This window comes from Raphanus sativus, chromosome 7 (assembly GCF_000801105.2).
Source record: "Raphanus sativus cultivar WK10039 chromosome 7, ASM80110v3, whole genome shotgun sequence".
Lineage (NCBI taxonomy): Eukaryota > Viridiplantae > Streptophyta > Magnoliopsida > Brassicales > Brassicaceae > Raphanus > Raphanus sativus.
This window is the reverse complement of record NC_079517.1, coordinates 21,301,071-21,314,256: the sequence shown is the minus strand read 5'-3', so window position 1 is coordinate 21,314,256 and position 13,186 is coordinate 21,301,071. Positions and strand designations below refer to the sequence as shown.

The following is a 13,186-nucleotide window of genomic DNA, read 5'->3' as shown; positions in this document are numbered from 1 at the left end:
GGTTCACCCTAAGGGGTGGACCCAAAAAAACTCCTTAATTATTATAACAAATATGATTTATCAAACCAAAATGGTAAAACTGAACATCTCCTTTATATTAAAGGATAAGCACTTTTAAAAACTAACCTTAAAAGTGTAAATTAATAACAAATTGTCTTTATACTTAGGTATCAGCATATTAGACATTCTCATATCTCTATTTTAAAAAGGGAAAATTGCCAATAGAGAACAAAAAAACAAGGGTGTTGTCCCCTTGGTATAAATCCATCTCATAGTTGTCCTAATGGTATAAATCTTTTCATAATCCCAAAATTAATCTTTCTTTAAGTAATTTATAATCAAATTAAAACAAAATTAAAAGGTTTATATACATTTATAATGAAAAAAACTATATAAAAAGATTTCTAAAAAGCAAAAGAAATGAGTAGAAATATTCTTTTTAACATAGCCAACAAAATTAATTTTAACATAGCCAACATTTTATAAAAATTGCTTACAAAGTTTTATTTTTATAAAATGTTTAAAACGTTAATAAAACTTTAATTAAATAAAAATTTTAAAATTTATAAAAATAAAAATAAAACTTTGCAAAATATTTTTGATAAAAACTTTAAACTAACTTTATAAAAACATTTTACAAAGTTTTATTTTATATAAATTTTAAAATGTTTGTAACCTTTTTAATTTTATCAAACTTTTTAATAAAAATAAAACTTTTAAAAATGTTTTTAATAAAAATTCTAATAAAAATAAAATTTGTAAACTTTATTTAAAAAAGAAAAAAACTTTACAAAAAAATTGTACCTAATTTCAAAACACCACATGTTGTATAGATATGTATCATAGAGAACAAGAGTTTGTGAAAAAAAAAAATCAAAAGAAAAACTATGGAAAAACCATAGATTAATGAAGAAGACAAGGGAGAATCATTTTTTAAAAAAACTTTGACAAGTAAAATCGAAAATAACACGTTTTAGGAAGTTAGAATATTTTTAGGAGATTTTTAGAATATTTCTTTAACTGAAACTTTCATTAATTTTCGCAAAAATCAAGTAATCTTATCCGTAGAAGGCGCCTTCTAAAAGTTTAGAGCATTGAAAAAAATCCAGAACACGCTTTCTACTTTTAATAGACGGAAGAGTAAACTTTAGAAAACACATTCCGCGAAATTTAGAATACTTAATAAAAGTAGAAGATGCTTCCAGACGAAAAGTAGATAGCTTTAGGATTAGTAGAATGCGCATTCCACATTTTTACAAATTGGTAGGGGTGGGCATTTCGGTTTAGTTTCGGGTTCGGTTTGAGTTCGGTTTGGTTTGGGTAATTTGGGTTTTATAAAACTCAAACCAATTAAAACCAAAGTAGCTTTGGTTTGGGTTCGGTTTGGGTTTAATTTGGTTCGGTTCATTTCGGTTTGGTTTAGATTTAGTTCGGTTTACATTATTATGGTCTAGTTTGGTTCGGTGTAGTTCGGGTTGGTTATAAAATATGAAGGTATCAGTTTATACTTTTATTAAAAATAATCAACTCATACACGATAGAGTGAGAATATAAAAACTTATGCTACATGATTTTATATATAGTAGTATATATTTTTTGAATCATATTTATTATTTTTTTTTAAATATGGAAGTTATGAAAAAATGAAAAATGAAACTTTAACTAAAATTTACAATATGTTAATATATATATATATATATAATATATATATATATATATATATATATATATCATAAATATTTTTACTATATATATATTGGATTATCGGTTTGGTTTGATTTGGTTCGGTCTAAACCCAAACCAAACCGTTCGGGTTGAGTAAAACATGAACCAATTGGGTTACATAAAGAGCACGGTTTGGTTTGGTTCGGTTTAACTTCGGTTTGGTTGGTTCGATTCGGTTCGGTTTGGATTTTTTGCCCACCCCTACAAATTGGTAAATAGTAGAACGTACGTTCTAAAAATAGTAGATGAACGTATTTATTTTAGAAATCGCTTTCTACTATACCATTTTCCGTAGAAGGCACTTTCTACCTTTAGTAGAACGTATTTTCAAAATTTTATTTTATGAACTTTTTGGAAAAAAAAATACCAGCATGTGTATATAGGTGTTTTATTAATTTTTTATATTTTTAATATTTTTTTTGTTTCACAAAAGTATTTATTTCATTAATTTTCAGAAATACAAAGGGTAAAAAGGAGAAAATTTGGACAAAAAAAGATTTATACCAAAGGGACAACACCCTTGTTTTTTGTTCTCTTTTGGCAATTTTCCCTTTTAAAAACCCTTCTCTTACTAGATTAATTACAAAATATGACATTGGACATAATTTATATTATCATCATTTATATCTAGTTATATAAAGAACATTTTGCTCTCTCCTGAGACCCTCCACCTCGGATTACAGCTCAGAAGTTCGATTCACCAGGGTGTGACACGTGTCCCGTGCATAAAACTCGCCGTTTCATTTAATTGAAAGTGTAATGAATTTGGGCCTAAGTTTGTATACGGGTTTTATGTGATCCACATTGAATAAATCAACTCTTAATTTAGTTAACGCGGCGTTTTTAATTTATGTCTGAAAACGTTCTTCATCTCAGCCGAACAAAAGAATTGTTTCATCTTCTTTCTAAAAATCTTCAATCAATTCATTTTCCCTTTTCACAAGGCCATGAATCTCAAGCTATAAAAAGGTGAGGCATCATCCCTTGACCATCATTCCTCATAATTCTTAATAGCCATTGAAACTTCTTCATTAAAATCTTTATTTTACAAGACAATTTGTGGCCGCTCGATTACTACTCCGGCCACCTTCTCTGAGAAACCGTCAAAGTTTGATGAGGAATAGGAAAAGCAGAGGATATTGCATTCAATGATTCTTTTCTTTCATCCAGGCAGTGATTATCACCTTTTTATGTCTTCTTCCCTTAAGCATCATCCTTAGGGTTTTTAAAATTAAGAGAAGTTACTTCTTCGATCAATCGCAACCTCTCTTCCAGATCTGTTTATAATCGCCTATCTAACTCTTCCTTTAAATATATCATCTGATTGAATCTGAGAATTCTGTGATCCGTCGTAGATATCATCAAGGTTCAGTTCATCAATGTGTGAATCTGCGTTTTATTGCGTTTTGAGATAATTGGGCGCACTTGATCACATACTACTAAGGTATCTTATCGCTGAAATCTCCCTCCTTCAACTGTGTGAATAACAAAGTAGACACATAAAATGCATCTCTGTGTTTTTTTCTCCTTTGTGTATTGTATATAAATCCATAGATTGAAGGAAAAAGCGAGTGTGTAATCACATCCCTCAAATCCGAAGAAGAACTGGAAGCATGACTCAGCAAGGAGAAGATATAAACTCTGCAACTGAATGAAGAGTTAACAGAGACTGTGATAGAGAGGCGGAAGCTAAGTAACGAAATCAAACTCGAATCCTCCAGGAGAATCCTAATTCGAACTCGGATCTTGAACTCAATGAAGCAGTCAATGAATTCAAAGGGGATAAGAGTTCTCCTCTTCAAGCGATAAGCTCAATTGCTAAAAGCAGTTTATAAAATCCAACGTGAGAAGTTACAAAGTATCCTAAGGTGAATATATACACCAACTAAAGAAATAGATAACTTCAAATAAATAAGTTGTAATTATCTCTAATAAAAACAAAACCGAAAATAAATAAATGAATCCCTTTCTTGTCGCCCAAGTAAGACACTCTGTGTGTGAGTCTTCAACGGTCCATAGATGCGCTGCATCAGGTCTCCCCCGGTAGGGAAAGCTTCGTCCCAGAAGCTACAGGGACATTGTCGCCATGGAAACGGGACAAATGCTTGACGTTAAACACGCCATGTGTCCGAATGTGATTAGGAAGACGAATTCGATAGGCATTGGGGTTAATGCACTCCATAACTTCCAACGGTCCAATCTTTCTACTACGCAGCTTGTTATATTCATGGAGAGGCAAGCGGTCTTTGGTGAGATAGACCCAAACCAAATCACCAGGTGAGAAGAGAACTTCACGTCGTTTAGAATCAGCAGCCTTTTTATACTTTGCAGTCGTCTTCTCCAACTGAACTCTGGCACTGCGATGAACAGACTCCAGCTCTGCAACAAAATCAACAGCCGTACCATGGAGACGCGACTTATCCGGTAGTAACGACAAATCCAAGGGGCACCGCGGAACGATCCCATAGACAACCTGGAAGGGGCTAAAACCCAAAGTCCGATTAAGAGCATGATTATGTGCAAACTCCGCCTTACACAGCTTTGAATCCCAGCTCTTAATGTTGTCGCCAACAAGACAACGCAAAAAGTCCCCCAACGCGCGATTGGTAACCTCCGTCTGACCATCCGTCTGAGGATGATAAGCAGTGCTCATGTCGAGGCTGGTCCCCAACTGTTTCCATAGGGAGCGCCAAAAATGGCTCAAGAAGCGTGTATCCCTGTCTGAAACTATAGACGATGGAAGTCCATGAAGTCTGTAAATCTCTCGAAAGAACAAGGTCGCAACATCCACAGCATCAGTCGACTTCTTACAAGGGATGAAATGCGCCATCTTGGAGAAGCGATCGACGACAACGAAAATAGAATCAAACCCGCGCTGAGTACGAGGTAATCCCAAGACGAAATCCATGCTGACATCAGTCCAAGGCTGAGTAGGAATAGGCAATGGAAGATAAAGACCAGCGTTGGTCGCTTTACCCTTAGCTTGTTGACAAACTCGACAACATGCCACAAAGCGCTCAACATCTCTACGAAGTGTAGGCCAAAAATAAGAGTGAGTAACCAACTGCAGTGTACGATCCCTGCCTACATGGCCCTCATTATGCAACTCTGCAATAATCTGGAGCCGTAAACTACACTCTGGAATACAAATACGCAGATCTCTGAACAGAAACCCATCATCCAGCGTGTAATCAGAAGTGAGACCTGCCTCGGCATCCTCCAGAACGCGAGCAAAGAACGGGTCTGTCGCGTAAAGCTCCGCAAAAGAAGAAAACCCGATCACGGTCGCGTGCATCGATGATAGCAAAGTATGTCTCCGGCTTAATGCTTCAGCAACGCGATTCAGTTTCCCCGGCTGATGGCAAATGGAAAATGTGAACTGCTGGAGAAACACAATCCAAGACGCATGTCTGGACGAGACTTTCGCCTGGCTTTTAGATGTCTCAGGGCATCATGATCAGTGAACAAGATGAACTCACGGTGGACCAGGTAGTGTCGCCAATGTTTGATAGCCTGCACTATCGCATAGAACTCAACATCATAAGTCGAGTAACGCCCCCGAGCTCCTGCAAGTTTCTCGCTGTAATAAGCATTGGGACGTCCTTTCTGGCTAAGAACTGCGCCTATACCCAACTTGGAGGCATCACAGTGCAACTCAAAAGTAGTCTCGAAATCTGGTAGGACCAAAATAGGGGCTGTTGTTAGCTTCTACTTGATTAACTCAAACGCTGCAGCTGCCTCAGGTGACCAATGAAACGTACCCTCCTTCATACAGCTGGTGATCGGAGCCATGATTGTACTAAAGTGGCTAACAAAGCGTCTGTAAAAGGATGCCAACCCATGGAAACTACGAACTTCAGACACGGTCGTGGGCACTGGCCAAGAGCGCACAGCCTCGATCTTAGAGGTATCAACCGATAAACCCTTCGATGAGACCACATAACCCAAAAACAAAACCTCACTCACGCCGAACTCACATTTATGCCGTGCTGCATAAAATTTTTCCTGGCGCAGAACCGAAAGAACTTGTCGCAGGTGGTTGATATGGCTGAAGGCGAAGCACTGAATATGAGAATGTCGTCAAAATAGACAACAACAAACTTCCCAATGAAAGGGCGCAGAGCCTGATTCATTATCCGCATAAAGGTGCTAGGAGCGTTAGATAACCCGAATGGCATGACCAGCCACTCAAACAACCCTTCTCTAGTTTTGAATGCTGTTTTCCACTCGTCTCCGGGTCTGATCCTGATCTGATGATAGCCGCTTTTCAAGTCAATTTTCGAAAATATGGTGGCTGCACCAATCTGATCGAGCAAGTCATCAAGGCGCGGAATGGGGAAACGATAACGCACTGTAATCTTATTGATAGCACGGCTATCCACACACATGCGCTAAGTACCGTCTTTCTTCGGTATCAAAAGCGCTGGAACCGCACACGGACTAAGGCTTTCGCGCACATAGCCTTTGCTCAAGAGGTCCTTGACCTGACGGCGTAACTCTTCGTGCTCTGTAGGGCTCATCCGGTAATGTGGGCGATTAGGCAGAGAGGCTCCCGGTATCAAGTCTATGTGATGCTGTATATCACGTAGAGGAGGCAGACCAGTCGGTAGCTCGGCTGGAAACACATCAACAAACTCGGCAAGAACTGGTTCTAATGTCGAGTTGACAGTAGATGAGAGCACGCGAGGAGGAGAGGCTGGAAATAAGGCATACGCCACGCCTTCTTGTCTGAGCTCGGACATGAAAGCAGAGTAAGAACAGAGCAACGTTGACGGGTGTTCTGTCTGACTGCGATGTTGGGTTTGTGGCGGTGGTGACGGAGGCGCCTCCAGAGCATTCTCACGAGAAGGAAGCAGAACAATCTTGTGCGTCTCCCAGTAAAAACTATATGTGTTAAGTGCGCCATCATGAATGATCTTCCTATCAAACTCCCAAGGTCGGCTTAGCAGCAAGTGACTTATATCCATTGGAGCGATATCACAATAGGTTCGATCTCGGTAAAATTCTCCGATCGAGAAAGGAACCAGTACGCGATGCGTGATACGAATATTCACTCTCTCATCAAGCCATCCCAACGTGTATGGTGCAGGGTGAGGTTCGCGGAGCAGACCAAGCTTTTCTACAGCGACATCAGACATGACGTTGCGACAGCTTCCTGAATCAATCACAAAGGTGCATCGATAACCATTGATCGTGCAAGTAGATTTGAATATATTTGTGCGAAGCCACATGTTGTCTTGTCGGCGCGGAGCTGCACACGAGCGTCGAACCACCAACATTCTTCCTGTATCCCCATGTGTTGGTAACACTTTCTCAATGGCATCTTCATCCTCACCATAGGAGTCGTATACAGCATCTTCCTCCCCTGTCTTGTCATCAGCAACTAAGCCACGTTTTGGATGTGGGCACGCTGCATGACGATGACCTTGCTCGCCACAATTGAAGCATTTTACTGCTGGGATGCGAGCTGAGCGCCTAAGTTGTTGATCCTCTGTGTTAGACTGTTGGCGAGGTGTTTCAGTCCCCATCTCAGTGTCCTTGGCTTGCGCTGATGGTAGCGAGGAGCCGGAGTCAGAAGGACGAGTCTTGGACGTCTGTGACGACCAGTTTGATGATGAAGGGCGCGTCTGCTGCTCAAAAGAAGTTGCACGTCGGTGTGCCTCTGCAATTGTAGTCGGGTCAAATTGCGCTAACGAGTTCTGCAGTTGGGGTCGCAGACCTCCAATAAAACGAGAAACAAGTTGTTCCTCACTGTCGTATATCTTTGTTCTTGTCAGTAACAGAGAGAACTCCTCGGCATATTCCTCCACGGAACGCGAGCCCTGTTTCAAATTTTGCAATTTGTTGTAGGTCAAGCGGTCATAGGTATGAGGTAAAAAGGTAGCCCGCAGATGTTTTTTGAGTTTCTCCCAAGTCTGGATCGGCGAACGCCCTGTTCTGGCCCTTGTAGTCTTCAGTTGCTTCCACCAAGAAGCTGCATGACCACGAAACCGCATCGCCACCAATGGTACTCTGCGATCTTCAGGAACCTGTTTGAACTCCAGGATTTCCTCCACTGAAACCATCCAATCGAGAAGGGCATCCCCACGAACTCCTCCATGAAACTCGGGAATTTCCACTTTAAATCTCGATTCCCAACGATGATTCTGTTGGCGCCCATTGTCAGGGAACCCAGCCGCACGACGTTGTAGTCGGCGTTGATCTCCAGCATGTTCAATACCGGCGAACGGATTGTCCCTATCATCCTCAATTTCATTGTCTTCTTCCTCGTTGCGAAGGGGAAGTTGACCGGTAATTCTCTGTGCGAGCATATCACCCATCTCCAGCATCGTCGTGTGGATGGTGGTTTGAATGCTCTCTTGCATAGCCAAAAGCGTTTGACGAAGTTCCGTCCAGTCTGCGATTTCACGGTTACTGGTGGAGGCGTCGATTTGCTTCTTCGGAGGCATTGTGGCAAGATGAAGTTGATTCCCAGAACGTGATGTATCTGATACCAACTGATAGAGAGGCGGAATCTAAGTAACGAAATCAAACTCGAATCCTCCAGGAGAATCCTAATTCGAACTCGGATCTTGAACTCAATGAAGCAGTCAATGAATTCAAAGGGGATAAGAGTTCTCCTCTTCAAGCGATAAGCTCAATTGCTAAAAGCAGTTTATAAAATCCAACGTGAGAAGTTACAAAGTATCCTAAGGTGAATATATACACCAACTAAAGAAATAGATAACTGCAAATAAATAAGTTGTAATTATCTCTAATAAAAACAAAACCGAAAATAAATAAATGAATCCCTTTCTTGTCGCCCAAGTAAAACACTCTGTGTGTGAGTCTTCAACGGTCCATAGATGCGCTGCATCAGACTGATACGCAAAACACAGAGACCATGTAAGCGACTAGAAAGCAAGAGACATGAGTTTTAGAGTTTCTTCAAGATTGTTTTGTCATAGTAACCATTTTTCGTATTTGATTTATAGGAACTTCTATCTGTGCGGAGTCAACTTGCAGTGGAACTGTCGAGGTGATTTTACTTCTGATGAGGTAATCTATATGCCGTATATATAAGATATTATATCAGATTCTTCTAATGTTGACCGTGAGCTCAGGCTATGCTCTTTATCAGGTTCAGAGAGATGGGAGACATATCAAGCAACCACTATGGCTGTAGCATCGGCCACAGCTAAGGAACCAAGAGCTTTAATTCATGTGTCATTTAGATTAATTCTCTTCAGGACTTTTCACTACAAAAAAAGTTCACATTGATAGCACATTGTTATAGCACGTTTTACTGAACTGCTGTCGTAGATGAGGTTAAAATTTTTGTACTCTATAATAACATTAGATAAGCGCTATCATATAGTGAAAACTAAAATAGCACTTAGTTAATGCTATTTTAAAAATTAATTGACTGGGAAGATAAAATTACTGATCCCGCCAATACTTAGCGAAAAGTTATACTTAAGCGCCAAAAATAATATTTAAGCGGCTTCAGTATCACTATCAAAAACGTATTATAGCATTTTTCTACGCTAAGAAAAGCTATGTGAACCCTAAACCCTAAACATAGTTTTAAACCCTTAAAACTCTAACTTTTTCATATTATAACTTCAAATCTTAAAATTAAATTCAAAATCTAATATTTTTATCTTAAACTTTAATTTCCTAAACACAAATATAAAGTCTTCAATTAAACTCTTTTATATCTGAACACAATTTGTAATTTTCAAAATTCTTTAATTAATTTTATAACTTTAAATTCATTTTAACATTTATAACCCCAAAACTAAAAAAAAAATTCTAAACCCTATATCTAATCTCCAAAATTTATTCCCCAAATACACTTCAAACCCTATGTTTCATATCTTAAATTCATACCTTAAACTATGAATCCAAAACATACCCTAAATCATATACCTTAAATGCATACTAAAAACCTTAGAACTCTAATTTTTAAATACACAAATCTTATTGCTGTAGTATATGTAAAATTAACATTCAAACTTAATATTTAAAACTTTCAAGCCTTATACCCCAAATTCAAACCCTAAACCAAACGCTTCAAACCTTTTATCATAAAACACTAAACTTTATTTCTAAATCTTATATCATAAAACAATAAATTTATTTTAAATTTCAAATCTCATATATTCTAACCCTAATTATTTTCTAACTCTTACTAACAAAAGTAACAAAATATTTAAAACAGGATAAAAATAGGAAGCTTGCTTCTGATTGGTCAAGGCACAAAGAGAAGGATTGGCTTTGATTAGTCATCCACCGTTGATATGAAAAATCGTACGGCCACTAAATAATCAATTCTTTTTTTTTCTCCTCTTCACAAATAATATAATAAAGTGAAATGTTGAGATTGGTTAATATCTGATGACAAAGATAGCTATTTTTAACCATTGATTATTTTGATCCAATGGATGTAATTCAATTTACTCCTTGTCCAATCATTTTCTTTTGGTCTTCCTCTCACTCTCACGTTTCTCTCTGCTCCTCTCTCTACTGAGATTTCATTTCATCATTCTACTCTTCTTCTTTCTTCACCATAGCAATCCTCATTCTACAAACACAAACCATCATCACTGTCACCTCCGCCACCTCCTCCTCCTTGTTCCCCACCTTCGCGGACCACAATCGCATCCTCCTCCTCCTTGTTCCTCAACCACAAGTGACCATCTTCTACACTACCACCACTACTTCTGCCTCAGTCGCATCCTCCTCCTCCTTCTTCCTCTACCACTACCATTACTCTTTTACCTTCTCAAATCTCAAAGATTTTTGTTTCACATTTTTTTCAGATCTAGATTCGTGAATGGAGATGACGCTGGTGAGACTGGAGATGATGACGACATTTTTTCAGGTCTCAAACAAACGTAAATAGGCATACGAATCTGGGAGGAGGCACGGAAGCTGCAGATGACGACGTCTCCGGTCAAGGCTGGAAGAGGAGGAGGCGCAAGGCTCATGAAGGAGGCGAGGCGGCAGTTGCGTCGAAGGAGGCGCACGGAAGCTGTAGTGGGGGAGACCCTGAGGCCGGAAGCAGAGACGACGGCGTCTCCGGTCAAGGATGGAGAAGGCCAGGCGCACTGGTTGAGGAGGCACACATGGAAGATGGAGAAGGGCGGCTGGAATTTTTTTTTTTTAGGTTTAGTGTTTTTTTTTGTTTAGAGTTTTCCGGTTTAGTGTAAACCGAATTGGATAAACCGTTGTGGTTTACTTTATTTTTTTTTTCTGGTTTAGCTTTGTAAACCGAAATTTATTTATCAATATATTTTATTTTATTTTTAATTATAAAAAAATGGGTTTAATTTTAATTATTTTAATTTAGTTTTTTTAATTTTAGAATGACCTATCATGGCACGAAATATGAACCATTATTTAATTTAATAATAGCATTCAAATATTGCTATTGTATCTCTATTTTTTGTAGCGTTACAAAAATGCTATCGTAAAGGGATACCTATGATTGCTGCCGTATACATAGCATTTGGTAAAACGCTATCAAACCCCTAACATAGCATAAAACCTGCGCTAACAATGGACATATTTCTTGTAGTGTTTTGAGGTAAAGAAAGCATCTTGTCTGCTCCGAGTCGAGTTTTTGTTTCTATTTGTGATTGTTGATTGTCTGAAATATAACGGCTTCGATTAAGTGTTTATCGCTTTGGTTTCTCATCAGCCATTATTCTTATTAATAGGCTTCAAAGGTAGATTTTTGAAATGCAAAGTTAACTATTTCGTCTGTAGATTAAGTTGCTGATAATCAATATACAACTATATTGAGATCAATGTAAAGCAAGAGGGTCGGTATATTATTACAATGGAAGCAATCTAAGTCCTCATTCTTTTTTAAAGTTGAAGCAACTTTAGTTGCTTTATGTTAATTGTTGTGAAATCAAAATTTCAGTTGACTGTCAAATATTTGGTGTGAGTATCTTTCTTTGTTGATACATGCATGACTGAAAACAAGTTGTTTGAGCCATTCACTCTGGCTTTGAAAAGTGTTTAATTAGAACTGAGACTCTAAGCAGTATGTTCCTCTTAATGAATCTCTTTTAAAGTTATAATACACCCTTTTGAAATCATGCTCATGGTCTTGGAACTTGGTGACAGATTGTAAGTGCAAAGATGACACCACAATTAAGTAATGCAGAAGGTAAACCAAGAGACAAAATAGATACAAGCAAACATCAATTGCTTTATTAGAAATCGCCTTGTAAACCCTATTACAAGTTCTGCTTAATCAGCATCGCTAGCCTGTTAACACCCTAACAGCTGCTAATGAACAATTCCTAATCTACCCAAACTTGTCTCTCCATCGTCAGTACTTCAGCAACTGCTTCAGCACGACCCAAGAACACCCTAAGGGATTTTCACCTTCCTCTATAACAATAGCCCCCAGTGTCTTATTGGAATACCCACGACTCCATAGCTCTTTTATAGTGATCTCCACGTTCCTGAAACCTAGTCTCCAAGGCAACATGGATATATGGACAACTTCCATATTAATAAGTACACTTTCCTTTTCTTGGAATGTACTTATTCCTCAAGGCATAAACTTGCTCCCCAAGTTTATCTCTTGCCTTTTCTCCACGGTATAAACTTGCTCCTCAAGTTTATCCCACGCCAGCTCAGCATCTTGCATCCACATGGTCTCCACCACTCCGCATGCCTCCTGGTTCACTCTCTGACACACACTGCATCAGCAACTACTTCAACGACTACGTCAAGACATAAACCCTCAGTTTATTCTTCTCCATCTCAGCATATCCTTGCATCCACATGGTAACCCACCACTCCGCATGCCTTATGTAGTAACGACTAATGCCTCAAGCATCAGTGACTTCGTCGCCTAGTTAGTCACGCAAGACTATTGACATCTGCAAGCTCTTCTTGCATCTTCAATCTCCCCCTTTTAGCTTTGTGTGCCAATCAAGCACAATACCATTCTGGTTCAACAACCACGTTTCCTCACCTGGAAACCTCCTCATTAGATATGCCTTTCTCCCCCACGAGACTTGCACTATCTTCATCTTCATACATAGATATGCTCTTCTCCCCCACGAGATATGCACCATCTACATCAGGATGTCCATCACCATGCTCTTCTCCCCCATGAGATATGCACTCCTTGGACCAGAACGTCACCACTTCTCCCCCTGCTTGATTGCATACTAAGCTAAAATATAGATGCTTAGATGTCAATACAAACATCACAGACACACCCGTCTGCTTCTTCATGAGTACTGCATCAGGCTCTGACGCATCCGCCGTACTACTTCTCGAACTACCTCTCGAACCACTCCTTGTCTTGGCTCCTTAGGCTTCGGCTTCTTCCCCTCTGCTGTAAATATGGTAAGCTCCTCCCACCCAGTCTTCACAGCTATCCACACACGCTCCTTGATTCCTCAAACCAACAGCTTCATGTGCGCCCTCCAATGACCATATCACCGGC

The 13,186-nt window shown here is 39.0% G+C and overlaps 1 protein-coding gene and 1 long non-coding RNA gene across 2 annotated transcripts; one reads left to right on the top strand and one right to left on the bottom strand.

Moving 5' to 3' along the window:
• Positions 1–6,116: 6,116 nt before the first annotated feature.
• LOC108830279 (uncharacterized) lies at positions 6,117–8,174 on the bottom strand. The gene has a single exon (XM_018603883.1). It carries the CDS (start codon positions 8,172–8,174, stop codon positions 6,117–6,119), a length of 2,058 nt encoding a protein of 685 aa, XP_018459385.1.
• A 1,821-nt stretch (positions 8,175–9,995) lies between these two features.
• Positions 9,996–11,019, top strand: LOC108830290 (uncharacterized). The gene is made up of 2 exons (XR_001946168.2): positions 9,996–10,399; positions 10,530–11,019. It is a non-coding gene; the product is annotated as an uncharacterized LOC108830290 (long non-coding RNA).
• The last annotated feature ends 2,167 nt before the right edge of the window (positions 11,020–13,186 follow it).